Source organism: Lissotriton vulgaris, chromosome 5, assembly GCF_964263255.1.
Source record: "Lissotriton vulgaris chromosome 5, aLisVul1.2, whole genome shotgun sequence".
Taxonomy (NCBI): domain Eukaryota; kingdom Metazoa; phylum Chordata; class Amphibia; order Caudata; family Salamandridae; genus Lissotriton; species Lissotriton vulgaris.
In genome coordinates this window covers 1,774,349,026-1,774,369,529 of record NC_141693.1, presented here as the reverse complement: position 1 = coordinate 1,774,369,529, position 20,504 = coordinate 1,774,349,026, and the positions used below count along the sequence as shown (strand labels likewise).

The 20,504-nt window shown below is 45.0% G+C and overlaps 1 protein-coding gene and 1 long non-coding RNA gene across 6 annotated transcripts in view; one reads left to right on the top strand and one right to left on the bottom strand.

The window, feature by feature from the left end:
• Window positions 1–11,074, bottom strand: part of BECN1 (beclin 1) — a 188,763-nt gene extending 177,689 nt beyond the window's left edge. Inside the window, exons 1-2 of one of the 5 annotated variants that reach the window (XM_086924085.1) lie at window positions 11,007–11,074; window positions 10,022–10,147 (exon numbers count right to left, since the gene is read on the bottom strand). In XM_086924085.1, the coding sequence (XP_086780211.1) occupies window positions 10,022–10,145 (124 nt within the window). In that variant the 5' untranslated portion in view covers window positions 10,146–10,147; window positions 11,007–11,074. Of the gene's footprint in view, window positions 1–10,021; window positions 10,148–10,636 lie in introns of all 5 variants that reach the window. The other 4 variants (XM_086924084.1, XM_086924086.1, XM_086924087.1 and 1 more) reach the window with 4 other exon arrangements.
• Window positions 11,075–11,189: 115 nt separating this feature from the next.
• Window positions 11,190–17,855, top strand: LOC147717143 (uncharacterized). Its single transcript, XR_015296061.1, has 2 exons — window positions 11,190–11,321; window positions 14,115–17,855. It is a non-coding gene; the product is annotated as an uncharacterized LOC147717143 (long non-coding RNA).
• Window positions 17,856–20,504: the final 2,649 nt, after the last annotated feature.

Sequence of the window (20,504 nt, the reverse complement as noted above, 5' to 3'; positions counted from 1 at the left end):
TGACTACTGCAATGGCCTGCTTCTGAACGCCCAGAAAAAGATTACTAATAAATTACAGATGGTGCAGAATGCCGCGGCTAGGTTGATAACACGTACCCCCAAATACAAATCGATATCCCTAGCGATGCGAAACTTGCACTGGCTTCCTATCACAAATTGCATAAAGTTTAAGGCACTCTGTATTGCCTTCAAGACTATTCACAACACCGGGCCGGACTTTCTAAATAAAGCCTTCTGTGCTCACCTACCAAGCAGAACCTTACGATCCTCCACCGCCAAACTCCTTATGATTCCACGCACATATAAGGTTTACTGGGGTGACAAAAGATTCACCGTTGCCACGGCCAGACTGTGGAATTCCCTCCCCCAGCAAATTAAATCTTGCCCAACCCTACCGGCATTCAGAATGCTAATAAAAACATGGCTGTTTAACCAATAAGTAGTACACCATCATACCATCGCCTCTTCCGTCTATAGAGCCGAGACACCCACGGGTATTCGTGCGCTCTATAAATCGCTCAAATAAATAAAATAAATAAATTAAGTTGCTTAGTTTATAAAAATGTAAACGGAAAGGACACTGTAATGAAGCATAATATAATGGAATATTTACCTATATGGTTGATATTGTGGTCGATATGAAGGAGGTAATGTAATTATAAGTTCAATATTACGGAGAAGATTTAGTAACATTAACCGATTGTAGTGTACTGCCTTGCAGGGAGTCCAAGCATTTCGAATTCTGAAGCTTATATCCATCCCCAGCCATGCTGTCATTTGCTAAGACTGAGAAAACAAGGGCTGCCCCGAGAACGCTCTAGCCATTGTAGAGCTACTGCACCCAGCTCGTGAACTTCAGGAAATGCCTAAAACAGCTACTTGTTACCACCACAAGTATATGCAAGCTCAAATTAATGTTTTCTACTACATCTGCTCTCTCAGAGGCGTCCTACACCTTCTTGTGCTCTTCTTTAAAACTACTTGTCACAATAGTCGCTTGACACTTGGAATATGGCAATGCTTTCCAAGCTGAACTGCCATAAAACAGTGTCCAAATGTCAACGCATCACAAACCATGTGGACTAGTTGATATTTTATGGAAGACCTCAGAACTCAGTGAAAGCAAAGAAAAATCATTTTTCACTGTGTAGTGCCCTACTCCTTTGGTTTCAAGGGGCCCCTTTTTTTTAGGTCTCGGCTATCGTAGGCTGCGCACATGCGCAGTCTCGCTGGTGAGATGTAATGATAGGGTAAGTTTCACTAGCGAAGTTAAGCCCCGCCCTCTTTTCCATTGGCTGGCGTCACCGTTCATGCTAAACAGTGGCCAGCCATTGGAAAAAAGGTGTTTGTGATGTACTCTTTTCTCTTTTGAAGCCGTCCCACATAGTCAAGGAATTGACTTACTGCTGGCGTTAAAGCTTTCTTATCTTCTTTATGAGTCCAAACAGATGGCCCCATAAAGAAGATAAGAAAACTTTTACTCCAGCAGTAAGTCGGGCTCTAAAAGAGAAAACAGCACGTCGTGGCGTGCTACTTTGGCTATAATCATGGCACCCGCGCTTTACTTTTAATGTTTCAAGTAAAGCGCGGGTGCCGCGGCTGCCTGGCGAGCGCTTCTTTGTTATTACCAAGAACGTTTACTAGTTCAGTTAGAACGAAGTTTGTTGTGAGTGGCAGTCGCACAGTATATAACATTGTCTGCGTTTCAAGCCTTGCTCTGTCATTGGATGAACGGTTCTACGACGGGGCGGGGTTTCACAGGCATGGATGCCATTGGGCAGCCAGACCAGAGGGCTCGGGCGGGAACATGGCAACCGGAGCTGTAGCGGCAATGGCGGAAAGAGAAGGGGGTTGAACCGAGCAGTGAAGGTACTTGTCCGACTCGGCGCGTGTATCCCATCACAGTGGCAAGGGGCCTTAATGCAGTGAATACAAAGAGTTGCGCCGGAAGCTGCCATCTCTTTAAAATGAAGTCACGAGATGCTCAGCTGGCTCTTGAAAGAACAGAAAAACTCTTTTGCCTGATATATTGGGTTGGGGGGGGGTGGAGGGCGGAAGCGAGGTCTAATTCCGCGAGGCTCGATTCAAATTGAGATCAAAGAGGCGTTGTTAAAACCTCTCCGTGCAGAGATATTTATTGCTATAGTGATGCCACCGTCTACCATGTTTTTTTTAATTTCCTTTTTCAGTTTGTGGGCATCTATGCATGAAGGACTTGAATACTATTCCGAATTACTCTTGACAAATCTGGCTGTGACCGACCTATGTAGAAATGGTGCAGTAAACCGAATCGTTTTGGGATTGGTATAAATGGTTTTATGTGTCGGGTTTTCGTTCCCAGCCCTGAGCGGCCCCATCTGGCCCGTCAATCTGTAATATCCTGAGCGGGGGAGTCTCCGTCTGAGGGAAGAGGCCACCCCCTTCTTCTGGGGGCTTTGTTTCGCTCGCATAACTTATTTCGGTCTTTTGTTCAGGCCCCCAGTGTCGGAGCAGGATTCCTACGCATCCATCCGGGGCTGTTCCTCATTGCTTCACAAATAGAACCTCTTTGAACCCTCCCCCCCCCTCTGTACGAATATTGAATGTACTAGGCCTGCGGTTTCCCCCATGGTTCCTGCTGCCCGTCAGGAGGTGGCTTAACCCCCGCATTCTCTAGAAAGCGCTTCCGGGGAACCATGGTGACACCTTTTATTGTGAAGGCGACCTCGTGAGGACCATGTGTGGTCCACTGCGCCACATCCGGCAGGAACCCCTGTCCAACTGGCAATAAAACAGCTTGGCAACCCAGGGGGTATTTGCAAAATTTCAACGAGGGTAATAATGGTTGGACTAATACAATGATTGTACAGTGTATCATTAAGATTAGGGGGGGTTACACTTAGCCTATCTACTACAGGCAGACCCACGATGCACCCATCAGATCCACCCACAGAACTGTATATCATACGGCAATCAAAGTGCTCACTTACGTTGACAGAAAGCCCTGTGTAATTTCCTTCAGACTCTCCTCCACAAAGTACAGTTTCTAGTTCAGGCAGGGAGAGGGCCTGGGCAGAGTCAAGTCAATCGTTGGAGTCTACACCGCTCAAAGATTGGCAACGGTTAGATGTTACCACCTCAAAACCTCTAGACACACTGGAGAGACTATCTCGGTTAAGCCACCCGCCCCGGTTTTATTCTTCATGGATTCGTGTGTTTCCAAATTGCTATGAGGCCCCGTCTCCCTGACTGGTGGAACATTGGTTAAAACTGCCACATAAGGAGCACAATATGGGGATAAGTCGGACTGCGAATATCCATATCGCTTGGTCTTCTCTTTAATTAGCCCTGGCCTATCCACTGGGGCTATAGTAGTAGGAGTATTTAAACACACCGAAGGCACAGGGTTGGATACAGCTACAGTAACTGGGCATGATCCCTCTTTGGGTATCTTTAGTGTCTCCGTTATAGATCCGTTGACCCTTGAACCTGCTTCTAAGCTAACATTTGACCCTATATGTGAACTCAGAAGACCTCCCAACCTCATTACCTCCCCTGAAATAGTGTCATTAAAGGTTTAATAATTTTATCAAACTTAGCATCAATAATGCTAATCAAGAGCTCTAACTGTTCAGGGACTAATTTAACCTGAGAATTATTAATAACTGCTACTGGGTCACTAGCAGCACTGTTAGATAATGGCTCAGGTCTTTTTTTGTTATATTCCCCCCCCCGTTTTGGTAGGGTTGTCCTACTAAGACTCCTCCCAGATCTTAATACCCTCTGGGCTCTTGGAGCCGGTGAGCCTGATACTAATGTATCATGAGGAGCCTCGGGCGTGACCAAGTTAGGCTCTGATTCTATAGGGTTAGCCGTGGCTGGAAGCACAGGAAACTCCAAGTTGCAACTAACATCTACTTGAGAGGTAGACAAAGATATGGGTGACTTAGGTGAACTGGGTAATAGAACAGAGGGACTCCCCAGACCCAAGGATAATCGGCGTTCTTTGTTGATTTTGTCTACCACTTTAACAAGGTAATTGTCAAGAGTAGCTAAGACAGGACTGGTGTTGACATTATTGCCTTTAGACATAATTGACTCTCTCAGAATACTTTCAACAAATTATAACAAGCATTTGCAATGCAATGGTCTCGGCATCATTAAAGGTAGAGCTATTGGCATTGCTCATGACATTTTTTTTCTTTAAATCAAAAATAAATGGGCATTGTCATTAACATTGCCAATACACAGCACTCTGCACTCAACAGCACACAATGCTCTGCACTCACTGCTCTGCACACTCACTACTCTGCACACTCACTACTCTGCACACTCACTACTCTGCACACTCACTACTCTGCACACTCACTACTCTGCACACTCACTACTCTGCACACTCACTACTCTGCACACTCACTACTCTGCACACTCACCACTCTGCACACTCACCACTCTGCACACTCACCACTCTACACACTCACCACTCTACACACTCCACTCTGCACTCACCACTCTGCACTCACCACTCACCACTCTGCCCTCACCACTCACCACTAAAAATACAGAAAGCGGACACCTCCCTGTTAGAATCCGAGGGAAGCGAAGACGCGCCCAGAGATGACCACGTGAGCTCGTTCGCATGGGGAAGGAACATCGCTTAATCTTAAATACCATGAAGTGATTGTACTGAGGAAGAACGCCGCTACTCGGCCAGCATGGGCTCCAACTTGTTAAGCTCTTGAGATAACTAAATTAATTAGCGTGAATGCCCTTGTGGGAAATCAGCCCATTCTCTTGTACAAGCCGCCCGTGAATACAAAGAGAACACAGGCTACCTGATGTACGGCAGCCAACCAAAACACCGGCGGAAAGCAATTACTTTCCGTCAGGCCCGTACACTTCTCATAATAAGCGCCAATGGACGCGACATAAAGCAATCTGCAATGCATCTTTGTTCTGCGAAATAACCGCTCGTGGCCCGCATCGCTATTGTTTAGGCACTAATCAAATGCTACAGCTGGCTGCGCCGCACGACGCCCCCTGGCGGAGCCGCGCCTGTGACCATCACCGCTGTGAACTTCAGAACTGAAGCATTTTCAATATTCTACAACAAAGCAATAGTTGTCGCTTATTTAGCTTCCACAATTAAGAACCATTTGCAAAGCCAATAGCCCTGACTTGTTGTAGGTGTAATGTTACTTGTTGTATTATATATATGTATGCAATGACAGATCAGCAAAATGTCAGTGGGGCGGCACACCATGCTAAGCAAAGATTTTTAGCTTGCATATTTTTAAGCCATGCCTTTAATCCGCTGACCACTCCTCTTTGAGAGACCCCCCTCGTTTTTTCATTCCACCTAATGCCCTGGGATTAAAACAATCCAGAGACAGGGATATGTGGAGCAGCTAATTGAGCTTCATCTCATACTTGTGTCCGCCATTAAAAGCACCAGGTGCTGCACAAGGATGGAAAACTGTTGGTGTTGGGGTTATTTGATTCAGTAGCAATTACTTTTTTTCTGGGCTCTCACACTAGAGGTCATTGGGTTTAGCAGCATTGTGAGGTTTGTGTGGATCAAATGCTGTACGCCATGCTTTGGAATACTGCAATCGTAATAGCTGGGTGGATGAATTGAGACAAGGGTCACGATGGATGCAATGAGGAAGAGCGGGCATCAGACTGATGGAAATTCATTTTAGGTTATTCAGTCACTAACTGTTATCACATGAGAAAACTGATCGGACCATGCTCGCAAAACAACAGCGTTAGACCTAAAGGCGTATGTGAACCCGGAAATGTTAACACATTAAAACTGTAATTAGATCCAGTAGAACCCACATCAATAAATTATAATGCACAATTACCCTTTAAAGATGACAGTTACACCCTTGGCTTTAAATTAATTGTAGGAACTGCAGAGTGTTTTACTGAGGTCCCCAATTTTGTTCATTTCAAAGAACAGTAAATAATATTTGCTTTTACTTGGTAAATAAAAGCAATGTTGATAAAATTACAACTTAATTAATATTACGGGCACTGCAGAACAAAATAGTTTACCTTGTGCATAATTTCCCCAGCAGTCTCTTAGTATCGCGGCCGCCCCGGAAGTCAGGCACGGTCGCCTGTGACGGGGGCGGGGCCACGTTCAGACCGGAACTGAAGAGGAGGCAGGCGGAGTCGTTGCGTCTCGCGGCCCGGGGCTCCTGTGAGCGGTGTAGAGCCCCGGGGCCGCGCCAGCAGGAGGTTGGGCGCCGCGTGCTGAGGTAAGGTAAGTTCCTAAAGGCTGGAGCGGGATTGGTGCACGTGTGTGTGTGTGTGTGTGTGTATGCTCGTGTGTGTGTGTGTGTGTATGTATGTGTGCGACGGTGACGGCGGGGGGGGAGGGGGACGGGGGGCCTCGGTGCACTTGTGTGTGTGCGCGCGTGTGTGTATGTGTCAGGGGTGGTGTCTCTGTATGTATGTATGTGCGTGCATGGGCGCTTGTGTGTGTGTGTATGCGCATGCGTGTGTGGTGCTTGCGCTTCCCAGGAGACAGCGCCTGGCCACAGCGCGCGTTCCAGTTACAAATCGCCTGGAAGGATGCGCGTGGCCGGGACTGTCTCCTGGGAAGCATAGTCCCTGACAAAAGATCTCCGGCGGAGACGCGCTTCCGCGCGTTGACGCCGAGACCTAAAAATCCGAAAAGTCTTAATAAGGAACAAAATAATAATCCCTTATGCTGTTAAAATACTGTTAAAAGAAACGCAGTCCGGGAAACAGTCAAACAGGAATGCAAGCGAATTAACAAATACAGTCCCAATATAAAAACAAGCATTGGAAATGCAATAGGTCTCGCATTAGGAAAGTTTGAGCTATTGGTCTTATAAATGTCTATTTTTTTATTTATGTGTTGTTTTAAAAAAAAGCTACGTTAATAGCTTTGTCATTTACAATGCCAATAGTTATAACTTTTGCAAATGTGACACCTATAGCATTTGTAATGCAACATGTTTTGTATTTACGTAACTTAGATGTATTGATATTACAAATAACAATGGCTTTTAATTTTTTTAAGTAATTAATACTTACATTATTTATTTAATTTATAATGTCAATAGCTTAAACTTTTCTAAATAACTTTTGTGAAGATTATGTTCAGTGTTTTTTATTGTGACGAAAATCCAAGAACAGAAGTGAAATATTAACATCCTAATAAAGCTTGAAAACAGCTTGAAACATTGAAAGAACATATTTGAACCAGTGATGCTGTGGTGGTGCTGAGTGATGCCGTGGTTGCGCTGAGTGATGCTGTGGTGGTGCTGAGTTATGCTGTGGTGGTGCTGAGTGGGAGATGGGGAGAGGGAGAAAAAGGAGAGCAGGGAGTGAGAGAGGGTAATGAGAGGGAGAGAGGGAGAGAGAGGGGGAGAGAGGAGAGGGAGAGGGGGAGAGAGGAGAGAGAGAGGGGGAGAGAGGAGAGAGAGACGGAGAGAGAGAGACGGGGAGAGAGGAGAGGGAAGAGAGGGAAAGGGAGAGAGGGAAAGGGAGGGTAAGAAGAGAGGGGGAGGACGAGAGCGAAGGACGGAGGGGAGAGAGAGGGGAGGGATGGAGAGAGAGGAGAGCAAGCAGAGGGGGAGATGGGGATGGGGAGAAAAAGGAGAGCAGGGTGAAGGTAAAGAGAGGGAGAGAGGATAGAGAGAAGGAGAGGGTGAGAGAGGAGAGAGGAAAGTGAGGGAAAGGGAGAGAGGTAGACGGAGAGAGGGAGAGAGTGAGGGGAGGGAGAGAGAGGGAGGACGAGAGAGAAGGAGGGAGAGGAGAGGGAGAGGGATAGAGTAGGAGAGAGTGAGAACCATGTTATCGACTCCAGCACCATGAAATACCAGGAAGGCATGTTTGGTTTAGGAGCTTGATGCATAATAAAAACAAGCACACACGTTACAACTATGGGATGAAGTTAGCCATCACAAGTGCAGGTGAGTCTGAAGTCCGTGTCGCAGATGTTGATATTCAAACCAAAAAAAAAAAGACTGCGTGTAGTCATGAACATCTCACAAAAACTGTATCGATGGATGGGCTTCTGCTAAGCTGTTTTGTGATTGCAAAATTGAAGGACAGGGAGAAATATGCAACAAGCACACTTGAAAGAAACCTCTAGACACAAAGAGGCACTGATAAACTCTCAAAAGGACACCAAGCCTACTAGCTGTGAGGGAACCATTTCTATGTACGATTGGTGCGTGTCTAGGTCACTGGGTGTGTTTTAGCCAATGACTGTAAGTTATATTACACACTTGTGTGAGTGATTGTGCAAGTGTGTGACATACTGTGAGTGCAAGCCTATATTTGGGGGCTCGAGGGGATAGGGAGTTAGGCAAATTCCTATGTGCTTATGTGTGTGCATGAGATGGGGTGGGGGTGTGTGTGTGTATGTTTTTAGGTGGATGCAGGACTGTGCTGTGTGTATGTTTGGCCATAGCACCATGGGCCCACATAAACGATAATGCCTTGAAGCATGCTAGCCCACACAAATCTTCTCCCCCCACACCTGCCCGGACATTCTTTCATTTGATGTTTTAGCTGCTTATCTGCAGACAGATCAGAAACCTGAAGCTATTGGCATCAATGAGAGCAGCGCCTTAGCATTACAGGTGACAGATAATCACATTTCATTGACAAACTTTAATGCTCGAGTAACAAGAGTGAAAAGCAGCCTGGCTCGGAATAAAGCCCACACAGATTTGCCCTGCACTGCTTGCTGCATGATTAAAAAAACAAGACGGAGGGCATTGCTGGGGGGAGGAGAAATGAGGCACGGCCGCAGCAGGGGGCGGAGCGGGGAGAGCGGCGATGAGGGTGGGAAGCAGCAGGGGCTGCGGGAGGGAGGCTAGGCTGCCTTTGATGTGGTAATGCAAGGCAGGCGGCTGGTGGCATGTGCACGCGCTTTTTAGGGCTTGCGCTTGCGCAATGACCTAAAAAGCACATACACTGCAAGGAATCGCCAGTGGAATTGTGTGCTTGGTTAAACGCTGTTTAAGCCCCTATAGTCTCGCTCTGCTCAATGCGCATTGAGAGGCGAGACCTAATGAATAGGTGATGGGCTCAGTTACCAAGTTTGATACGGGAAACCTCAGGGGACCCAGAACCTGTCCCAGAACCAAGGTCCGTAGCCCAGTCCTGCCTCGTCCTGCCACAGACGGTCCCGCCCTTGTCCCGGTCGCGACTTGCAGGGGCGAGAGGTGCTTCTGCTGATAAGGCGCCTCCTGGCGCGTGAAGAGCGTCAGTCCTGCCGCGCGAGCCCCGGGGCAGCTGCGTGTGGCACCGGGTGACTGGCGGCGAGTGCTGGGGCCATTCCCCTCACGGCGGGATTTGAAAGGCGAGGAGGTGGTTGTAACGCCGTTTCCCTCATGGCTAGCTTGATGCTCCGGATAAGTGCCCCACGAGCACTTCGGCGCATCTGCTGATAAGACGCCTCCTGGCTCGTGAAGAGCGTCAGTCCTGCCGCGCGAGCCCCGGGGCAGCTGGGTGTTGTGGTTCCCCAGCTGCGTGTGGCACCGGGTGACTGGCGGCGAGTGCTGGGGCCGTTCCCCTCACTTTGGGATTTGAAAGGTGAGGAGGTGGTCGTAACGCCGTTGCCCTCACGGCTAGCTTGATGCTCCGAATAAGTGAGGATGAGTCTTTGTGGTGAGGTAAACTTTCAAAGCAGAAACTTGCTGGTTAGGTATTAAAGGAAGCCTCCTCTGAGCCAACTAACTGCCTGGGCCCGACAAGCATTCGCACAGTTCAACAGAAAAAGAAAACTAACCACTTTCCCGAAAAATATGAAGGAAATGTGATATTTTATTCAAGGCAGAAATGTTCAAACATCAAAATACCATTATTTTTTTAGAGAAGTCTACGTAGCAGGAAACAAGAATCTATTAAAAACCTTCACACATGCTGAAATAATGAATAAAACAAGACGGTTAAAAGAATAACATTAGTCCTGTATTTGTCTTTCCAATCATGATAGCAAACATAGGCTCTCACTTTAGTTCATTATGACAGGAGTATGACTTCCACCAACCTGTTAACTCCTGGACAGCCACTCGGTCCAACAGTTTAAAGGAAGTATCCAGCTTCAATGGCTGACTGCAGCGCTGGCACACAAAGCTGACCTGCATGGTGGAGCTAGACTTGGAAGCCTCCATACCTGTAATAATGAAAGAAGGATATTTCGAGATTAACCATCATGGGGGACGATTGAACATAATGGTGGTATACAGCTTAAAGGTGGATTCTACTGCTCCATAACATCCTTATATGAGCTGGCGTCAATGTAAAAGACATCTGTGTAGATGAAAATTATAAATGTTAATAGTATAATCAACTAAGTATTACACCACGTAAAATGCATGATCATAAACGACCTAAAGGTGCAAAAATCTCTTACTGCCCAACAATGTCTAATAAATTATGCATCTTCCTGTATATATCTTCATAATGAGCAGACGCCGCCAACTCACTTTTCAAGCCACAAAATCACATGCCAAAGGATACGAAAACTGCTTACATTAAGCTCCAAAACCGACTGTGAATTAACAAACAGTACAAATTCGAACGGCCCTAATTTAATCCAAAATTAAGTAACAGGTGAAAATGAATGCACTTTAATAACATTTCATTAAGGAATGAAACGTACATGTATTCCATCTCGACTAGTCTATGGTCAGTGGCAGATGCAAATGTAACCCCTCAGCATACATTTTTGGGAGTGTTCATACATGAGTTGGCAAGAGGTAGCTACAGAGTGCATGCAGTAGACAACGGGCTTAATAGCCATGGCAGACAGTTTCGATGTATGCCAGCTAGCCAGCCATAGAACCTTTCATACTGAATCAGTTATAAATACGCAGTCGAGTGACTCGCCAGTTTTGCCTGCCTCTTTTAAATATGACCCCGGGCTAGGGTGACCAACCGTCCGTAAATTTCACGGACAACCCGTAATTTCGGCCGTCTGTCCGTTGTCCGTGAAGGTTTCTTTAAAAGAAGCCATTTGTCCGTAATTTTACCTGCTGTTGTGACCAATTGTTGGGCCAATCATGTGACTTTCTATCACCAACCGTTCCTCCAATCGTTGCTATGGAGAACAAAATCAAAGCGATCTAGGATTGGCTTAAAAGCCATCAGCCAATCCTAGAGCTTGTTAGTACACCGCAGGAGTGTTCTTATTGGCCTGATGAGTCAGGGCCAATGAGAACAGCTACGGTACTACCGGAAATGCAGCGCACGTTTTGAGCCGTTAGCTTTTTGCATTTTTGAATCACCAGTCTGCCGTGGAATAGCCGTTTCCCAGCAAATACCAACTCGTTCAGATTTGGTGATCGGTAAGTTTGGTTGCTGCTTTCTTTGCCTCACGATGCGTGATGTGCGTTTATTTTCAGTGTATGTTCACTATGCCTCACTCTTTCCGGTTACCAGAGACTGAGGCATAGTCTTCTGAAGGGGAATCAATCACGGTGTTTGTGAAATCCACACAAGGAAACGTGTGTGTTCGAGATGAATCTCCGTGCGGCATTCAAAGTTGTGTCCAGGGGTGAAAAACTTGTTTTGGGGCTGTCTGACTAGAGAATTTTTCGTGGAAAATAAAACTTGAAAACTTTATTTTATCTTAAGTGAACGGCACCGATTAGCACTCATGTTCACTACTCCACCGCCTAGCCGCATGTTGTAAATGAGTAGTCCCAGGTGCAGATCACTTCATAAATACACATCCCTTCTACAAAGATTAAACTGCCCCTCGTGGTGTAAATATTTAAAAGAAGATGTACATTTGGAACAAAATGAATAAAAGACACAGGTCCATCCTGCAGCTGAAATGGACTCCTGCCTCGCCACAATGTTAATATTAACTTGGACATGCTTCCTGGCTCACGTACACTTATTAGATATACGTGCATGTATTCCCTGGAGAGATTCCCATGGGAGAGATGAGACATTCGTCCACTATCTTTACAAGACCTTCGTTAATGGGTTGCTCTCAATTATGTAACCTGTAAAGCAGTAATATGTGTGATTACGGCAACACCATTTTATAGGCTGTCCTTAAAAGGTCTACTCCCTAAAGAACGAGAACCAGCCCCCCTCAACATTTTTAGTAAATTCCTCCTATTCATATGTCTTATTATTTAAATGCTAAGAGGCTGATAACACAGATGTTTTATCCAATATGTTTTAGCACTGAGTAATCTCCCTGTGCCTACCATAAACAAATGCATTCTCATGTAAAGCAGTCCATTACCTTCTGTTGAGTTACAGCTATGAAAAAAATAAGGGTAAACAGATCTTTTCTCGCTCCCCCAGGTTGGTATAAACTGTGGCGGATATCACCCCCTGCCAGTGTCCCCCACGACCTCGAAGAATCTCGAACCACAGACCATTCAATCATGGGGCTATATGTAAAACACCTTTTTTGAAAGTATAAATCAAAACAGCCAATTAGCCTATGCTTGGACCATTGGGTAACTAAAAACACAGTACCTTTTTGTGAATCATTGTAGAAGTTATTTATACAATAAACATGCCCATCGACTATTGGCTCACTTTTGGCCAGTAGAGACCTCCAAGATCCTGCTGTACCTCTATCCGCCCTAGTACTGCTGGGTCGTATCGTGGCCAATCCCATGGCTGAAAATTTTCTTGGAGTGGGCACAACTCGAAATGTAGACGATGACCTAGGTTTGGAGAATTTTTGGCACCTCAATAATCTTAATGTGCTGTGTGAAATTCCGATGTTCTTATTAGCTGTATCGTCCACGTGTGCCTCAGAGGTGCAGAGACCGTATCTGTCTGACCTGTCTTACTATATAGTTGACAGGTGGACTTCTGAGTGGATATGTTCCCAGTTTGAAGTTAGCCTCTGTTTCTGCCAGAAGCCTAGCCGTAGGTTGGCTGTAAAACCTTAATCGGCTGGAATAATTTTCGCAGTCCGCTTATTAAACGAGTGGTGTGCGCGAGCGCTGGAAACCAAACACCCTCCTATCCAGATCACTTCCTGTTTTTCCTCGTGGAGTGGGAGACTTTTGGCGCATGCGCCAGATGTAAGGCAGCGCGCGCATGTTAGTGCGCAATATTTTAAAAACAAGCATTTGCAATGCAATAGAACTCATTTCTGTGGGTCCTATTGCATTTGAAACGGGGGTGCGGGCGGGCTAAAAGGCATGAATGGGAGGGGAGCAGAGAAATCACAGACAGGGGGAGGGGGTGGGGGGACACAGGAAAGAAAATAGTGTTTCGAGTAAAGGGGCCAGTAGCCCTAAAGGATACAAATGACTGACATGGCTGTCATGGGGCCCGACTAACAAACTTAAAATAAATTGGAAGGCAGCATTTATAACCTAAGCCAATGAAGATGGTCCGGAGAAAAATTGCCCACGCCCTGGATCAGACATTGTTTGCAGAACCCGGGCAGGTTTCATAAATACAGGAGACAGTATTCATTTAAGAATATTTTAAGATATTGGCACCATTAAGGTGAAAACTTTAAATGTCCCTGTAGGCAAGTCCGCCTCTGACTCCTTATTCCACGTTTGTTTAAGTTAGTTTAAACATTTCAGTTTTACAAATGCTGTGCTTCTCCTATGCTTCAGTCTCCGGTGACCAGATCAGCCTAAAAACGGCTGACTCTCCGGTCCCAGTATTATGTTTAGGCCTAACTATGTTGCGTGATAGTAGCATGCACAAGTTGTCATCGCATCCAAACATAACTCCTCATACTGAGTGCCACAATTTCATTCTACCTGCAACTAAGCTTCCAATCGGAAGTATCCAAAGTAAGTAATTGCTTGCTTCATCATAATGTGACATGGGTTTTATGTAATTCTTTTACCCTCTTCTTGCTTTGTCACACTCTAAGACTCCCAAACTGAATAGGCGAGCCATCTTACAATTTTCTGTTACTTTCTTTAAATGTGCAGCCGTGTTTACCAAGTCAGGTTGCCTTTACCGCGCTTTTCTCACTCTGTTTATATTAAGAGCACGTCATAATTGCTTTTAGGTTACCAGCCGACACTTTAGTTTAAATTTGCAGTTCTAAGCCCCATTGTGGCCATTGTTTTCTTCACCAATGGAGATTTTCTTTGCGTGCTTATACCTTTTTGTGTATTGTTTTTACATTTTAGGTCATAGCTGCAGAGGTGACTCGGGTGTACCATGCTGTGAAGCATCACATCTCCTACCGCTCCCTGGATTGTGGCATCAAGCTAAGCAAAGTAATGTATCCCGACTCATCCAGAGCGGTGGAAGCATCTTGTGGCCGCACAAAGGCCTCGAGCATCACTCCGAATGTGCCTGCACCTCTATCGTTGCAGCGAGCACAAGAAGACTTAAAAGATGGATATTATTCCGTTTGCAGTGACGCCTCAAACAAAGGTAACATTAAACCCTATCCACTTTAGTTGCTGCACTTTAATTTCACCTCCGGTGTGGCCTACACTCTGCTGGATTTCTACGAGGATGCAGCAGAGACTGCTACAGCTATTGCACAGCAGATCACAACAAAATTAAACAACCATGGTTTGAAAACAGAGCACATCCGGCATACTGTGGGGACAACGCAAGTGTTGACTATGGACGACATCATTCTGTTCCAGCATTTGAAGGGAGCTAATGGAGACTTTCTGCCTGCAAACTGTTCTGCCCATATCCTGCATAACTGTGCTAAACAAGCTATTAATGGACTTTCAATGGATGTAGAATCCTCTGTTCTAAAAGTCTACAGCCGTTTCTCTTCTTCTACAAAGCGGACAGCGAGGTTGAAAGGGTTTTTCACTTTTGTGGTCCTAGAGTGGCAGCCTTTGTTTCGGCATGTCCCAACACGGTGGCTCACATTGTTCCCAGTCACTGCGCAACTGTTAAAGTGCTGGGCAGCACTAAAATCCTATTTCATTTCCCTTGGGCCAGAAGAAACACCCAGAGCAATATGGGATTTTCTAGGCTTTGAAAGTGTGGAGGCCGCTATGTCACTTATTTTGACTTGTACTTATGTTTGTTGTCTATTTACTCACATACTATTGCACAACTTAATTTGTAGTGTCAGTAATTATTGTCCTGAATTTTGACCATTTGTCCTGAATTTTTACACTCCCCGCCCTGAATTCACACCCATGGCAGTTGGTCACCCTACCCTAGGTGAATAGACGGCACCTGGTTGGAACTGATTCCAGACTGGTGATAGAATTCTGCTGTCAACATGCTCGGGGGGGGGGGGGTACCAAGAAGACACACACGAAGGAGCTGCACAAGGCCAAGTGCTGACAGTATGACCATAGCTTCGAAGAATTCATTTAGCCAATCATTGTTCCAGAATAGAGACCATGTTCTACCACCTCTAATATCTAAGTGGAACACACATGGGGTGTGAAGGAGGAGCGGAGCAGGGGGCTGCTAGCAAGGGCATACTAAGAGGCATTACGCAGATGAGGTCTTTAAAGAAAATCGTGTGGGAGGTCATGGCAAGGAGAGTCACCTGCCAGTTTAAGTGATGCATGTGCAAACAATTAAATATAACATTCTCAGAAAAAAGAGGGTGTAGACACGTGTGGTAAGTACAGTCTATACCGTAAAAACATAAACTAAAGTAACAAGACAAACTTCTAGTTTGCATGTTAAACAAATTCTGCCTCTAACATGAACAATTTGAGCTTCATTGTGAATTATGACATGTAAAAAACGCTTTATGTAAGAAGTAAGCACTAGCTAACCTCCAGTTATTTTCTCAGTAACGTGATTGTAAATGCAGTGAAACCATGGCCAAACATTCACTTTTCCCAGCGACTTCCTTTTTGTACTCTTGGGTGCTTAACTTGGCTGCTTCTTGTCTAAAGTACGTAGGAATTTATATTGAACACCTTCTTGTACGAGATTGTGAACTGTGATTATGAAGCAAAAAAGGAAAGATGCTAAAGGAAAATGGATATGACATGATCACCCTATTTTTGATCAGGCACAGCCGCAGAATCCCGATGCTGGCATCTAAACCGTAGGTGCTTACCATACCAATAGCACATTATTTTACCCGGTGAAATAAAACTGATGAGCATCTTATCGTATACAATAAATAAGCCGTTTTTCCAAACACAACGTCTATGGCGTTAGCGATTTTCCTGTTACCCTCCCGGGTTACTAGATTGGTCACATAAATGTCTGTCTTATTTAAATCTGCTACTTACACAGATCGTCTGTAAATTGAGCTTAATGTCTGTTATCAGTATTTTTGCGATATTTGTTAGTAAATTCAGTACTTCCGGGTCGCATTATAGCCAATCCCATGGCTTAACATATAGAAGGAGACGCCCTGAAGTAGGCGGGCGTGTAATGTGTAAGGTGACCTAGGATTGGAGGATTGTTCGCACCCAAGCCAATCCTACTGCGTTGCATTGACTTCTGTAGCGTCACTACCTGTGGTGTCCCCACGTGTTTCTGCAGTGTGTAAACACTCCCAACCGCAGGGAAAGCAGCGTTTGCGGAGTAGTAAACATTGTACTTATGAGTCAGGCAGCGATAACGAGTCGCAATTCTTGTCCTTGCAGCTACACCCTGACTCATGATTTGTGTATTATAGGTAGAAGGACTGAGAGCATGGTTGCATGCTTAGCTGACAAGTTCACCAGTTCTATGAGATGCCCTTCCGCCTGAGGATGAGGCCAAAGGCTTGCGGGCTTGTAGTATCCTGCTGCTCAGCCAGAATGACTGCCTGATGGAATGTTAGTGTTTGGAATGTGTGTATGCGTAAATCAGTTGGATGAAGGCCTGAGCAGCAGCTAAGCTGCTCCTGGTGGGGCTTCTACTAAGACTTTACCTCTCTGTATCTAACTTACCACCTCAATAAATCTATGTGGTAAACTACCTGGCTTGGAGTGTCCTTTCATCCATACTACAGGGCTCCAATCAGCTTCTTGTCGTTCGAGAAGAAAGTCTCCCCTACTTAACCGCCCAGATACACAGGGTGCGCCAGTCCGGCTCTGCACTTCTGGATTTAGACGCGGGCGGGAGGGAAGAGCCACCCCGGACCCTGGTCGCTGAGTTGGTATCCCACCTTCAGGTTACTGTACGGTCATCACCGCCAGCTCGGGTGACCAACTGGCATGGGTGAAAATTCAGGTTGGTGAATGTAAAACTTCAGGACAAAGGGTAAGCATACAGGACACAAATTCAGGACAAAGATGTGGGACAAAGAGTACGTTTTACAGACCCATCTGAAGAGGTTGCGCAATAGTATGTAAGTAAGTAGACAACCAACATAAGTTTATTATGTCCCTCCTCGAGCACTCTACTATGTATTGCAGTACCCAGATCATATTTTATTCTTGTCATGCCAGCCAGAGCCTGGTATCTCTTGTTTTAGTTACAGTATCCAGAGTCCCCTTGCTGTGCATGTGTCTGTCACCCTTGATATATGTCCCTTGTTTATGGTTACTTTGCAAGGGGACTGATTTTAAGGGAAGAGTGGCAATCAGAGGAATAAACTGAGCCTCCTCAAGAAGTAAATGGCCTTAGTAAGGACAAGTAAATAATTCAGATGGGGCTGAACTCCAGAATGCCGTAACCAGCCCATGGATTCCGAATGAGGGAGGACAGAGGGATTTGAAGTCTTTGTAGCCCAATGGTTGTTTTGCCTGATACAGGGCGCACTCCTGTTTTGGTTGCCCGGGCAACATTGTAGTATGTTGAATTATAACTTGCCTATAATATGATGCTCAGGATAGTGATTGTAGTTTGGAATGTTGCTATTCAGAACGTTGGTGAGAGAGTTAGGACAGTTGCTAATGGGCTGAGCATGTTACAGGGTGCTCCTGGTGGGGTTCGTAATTTATATTCTTAATTACCTAATAAACATCTTGGAAACATCATCTTCTGGATTTCACTCGTTTGTCCGTCATACTACATTTGGTACCAGGAGTGGGGTAAACCTCCGCGTTAATTTCAAAGACTTTCAAAAGAAGAAAAACTAAACGGAACGAAAATTATAAGCTAAGGATTTAAACGGAGAAGTAAACTTTTGACTAAACAGTTCAAGCATATTAGCACAGAGAACCCCACTAGTGACGACCATCGATCGCCTTCTACTATTATGTGCCAGTCGCTGTTTGCTTTTCTTTCCACCTTTGACTGCTGCTGACCGGTGAGTGTGACACATTCCTGTTTCAGACAATTGCAAACAGACAGTGGTCCAAAGCAGTTCAAAGATAAAGAACATTGATAATAAGACAAGCCTCGATGAGCTGCTTATGTATTTGTCCAAGTCCAGCTGGACATGGAATTTATTTTAACAATAAAAAAATATTTATAAATCACATTACAAGAAATATAAATAGCACAATCCTGTGCCTTACCGCAGCACAGAAAAAATTAGAGATGAAAATCGGTATATGAGAGGAAAGGTTTTACAGGCAAGAAAAAAGCAGAGCAAACTGGAAACTCTCAGATCGATAGTGCAAGTGTTTTACCAGAGTAGTATACACAGTAAATGATACACATTGGTGTATACTGTATAACTACTGTAAAAGGTCGACGTTTCGATCCCGCGCTCTAAAATACATTGGGATCATCATCAGGACTTATTAAAATTGTATTGTATCTTTATAAATATTTCTTCATTGTTAAAATAAATTCCATGTTCGGCTGGACTTGGACAAATACATAAGCAGCTCATCAAGGCTTGTCTTATTATCAATGTTCTTTATCTTTTAACTGCTTTGGACCACTGTCTGTTTGCAATTGTCTAAATCCCTTGGTCCACAGCCAATTATAGGGTCCCCCTTGTTTTCCGAAAAACATTCCTGTTTCAGAGCAGATTACACATCGGTCGCACTGAACCATTTAGAGGAAGGAAAGGAGAATAGATGACCTTTAACCGAAGTACTTGTGTTAGCAGTGCTACAAGTAAAGTATGTGACCTGTCATCGGTTTCCGTGACATCGCCCAGAACTACGGATCTGTCAGCTACATAGTGTGATAGCCTCCTTCCCTGCTCTTTGAGGTACTTGGCCCTTCGTTTTTGAATTGCCGGCAGACTAGAAAAATTTTTGCTCTTTGCAGGCAGCCTGGAGTCTACAAGCCTTGTGTCGGACTTGGGTCTAGGGCAGGGTTACTGGTACAAGCCTTGTGTCGGACTTGGGTCTAGGGCAGGGTTACTGGTTGAACTGCACCGCAGGTGAGCTCATTTTGTTCTCGGTGTTTGTCTGAGTGCTTTCTTTTGTGTGTTTTCGCACCAACGTTGGCATGGCACATTGCAGTGATACTTCATTTTATTTTTAATCATTTTTTACAAGCTTTCCTAATGGCTTGTGTAAGAAATGGGGGTTACCCAAATCTCCAACTGGGTAGCACACTAAGTATTTTTGTTTTGGAATCAGGAGGGAATGGTCTGTTAATGTTAAGCCAGTATATTATTTTGTTTTTTAGTTCCTGAATTGATTCCGTTTTATTGGGCAAAACTGGGGGTACTCCAGTGAGTATTACCATAAAAGGGGCTGAGTCTGGGGGCAAGTTTACAGGTGGTAGTTTCCTTTTGTGTGCTCTCTCGTTGTCGTTACTTACTGCAGGCCCCTGTGAACATGTTTGTTTGGGCCCTTGGGTAGTTCCCTGTTTAGCGATAGTAGCTTCTGGTGTTGGTGTTGGTGTTGCACTACCCATATTTTTACTAGGGGGCCCCACAGTGACCGCCACTGCAGGTTTAGTACGAGCTAATGGTACAGGTTTTGTGCGTACTAAGGGGACCAGTGCTGCCCTAGGGTCACCAGTTGTGAGTGCTTTAAAAGTTTTACTCACATTTTTATTCTCTCCCCCTTTTTTTGGATTACTAATGTTGGTGTTACCATTTTTATTGTTGTTATTAATGCCCCCCTCCTCAGGTAATTTATTCTTCAGTGCTAAAGTTTCAAGGGAATTGGTGTTAAGAGAGATGAGATGTTCCAATTGGTCTAATTTTAAATTAACAATTTGAATTTTCTCTAGGACGGGCAGCAAGAGCATCTGCACTGTTTTCTCAATTTCTCCCAAAAGTCGGTCATTATTATTGATATTAAATGAGAAAGTTTTCTGACCCCCATCAACTAGGTGGGTGCCCTTTTGCTTGGGAGGAATTGTCAAAGCTTTGGGTGGTGCTGGCTTCGCTGACTTAGATCTAGTTCCTTTTCTATGGTTTCCCCCTCTTTTACGTTTATTTGGATTGTTAGGTTCCCGCTCACAAAGTACTACATGATCTTGTGGAAGGATAGGCCCATTGTTGCTCAAGTTACTCAAGTTGCCATCTAAGGCTTTTTCCCCCGTAATACCTGATGGAATAGGTATAGGAGTGAGTATAGGTGCTTCAGCTTGAGAATCCCCTGGGTCTACTATCGTAGTTGTCTGTGAATCAGAAATTACCACTAAATTTGGGCTAGCCTCTAGGTTACTATCTGCACTTTGCTCAAGAGTAGGTGGCTTATTGGGGGTGATTTTAGAGGCAATATCTCCCAGGGATGAGCGTTTTCCTGTTACTAAGTCTAGGGACAAACGCTTTTCTGTAA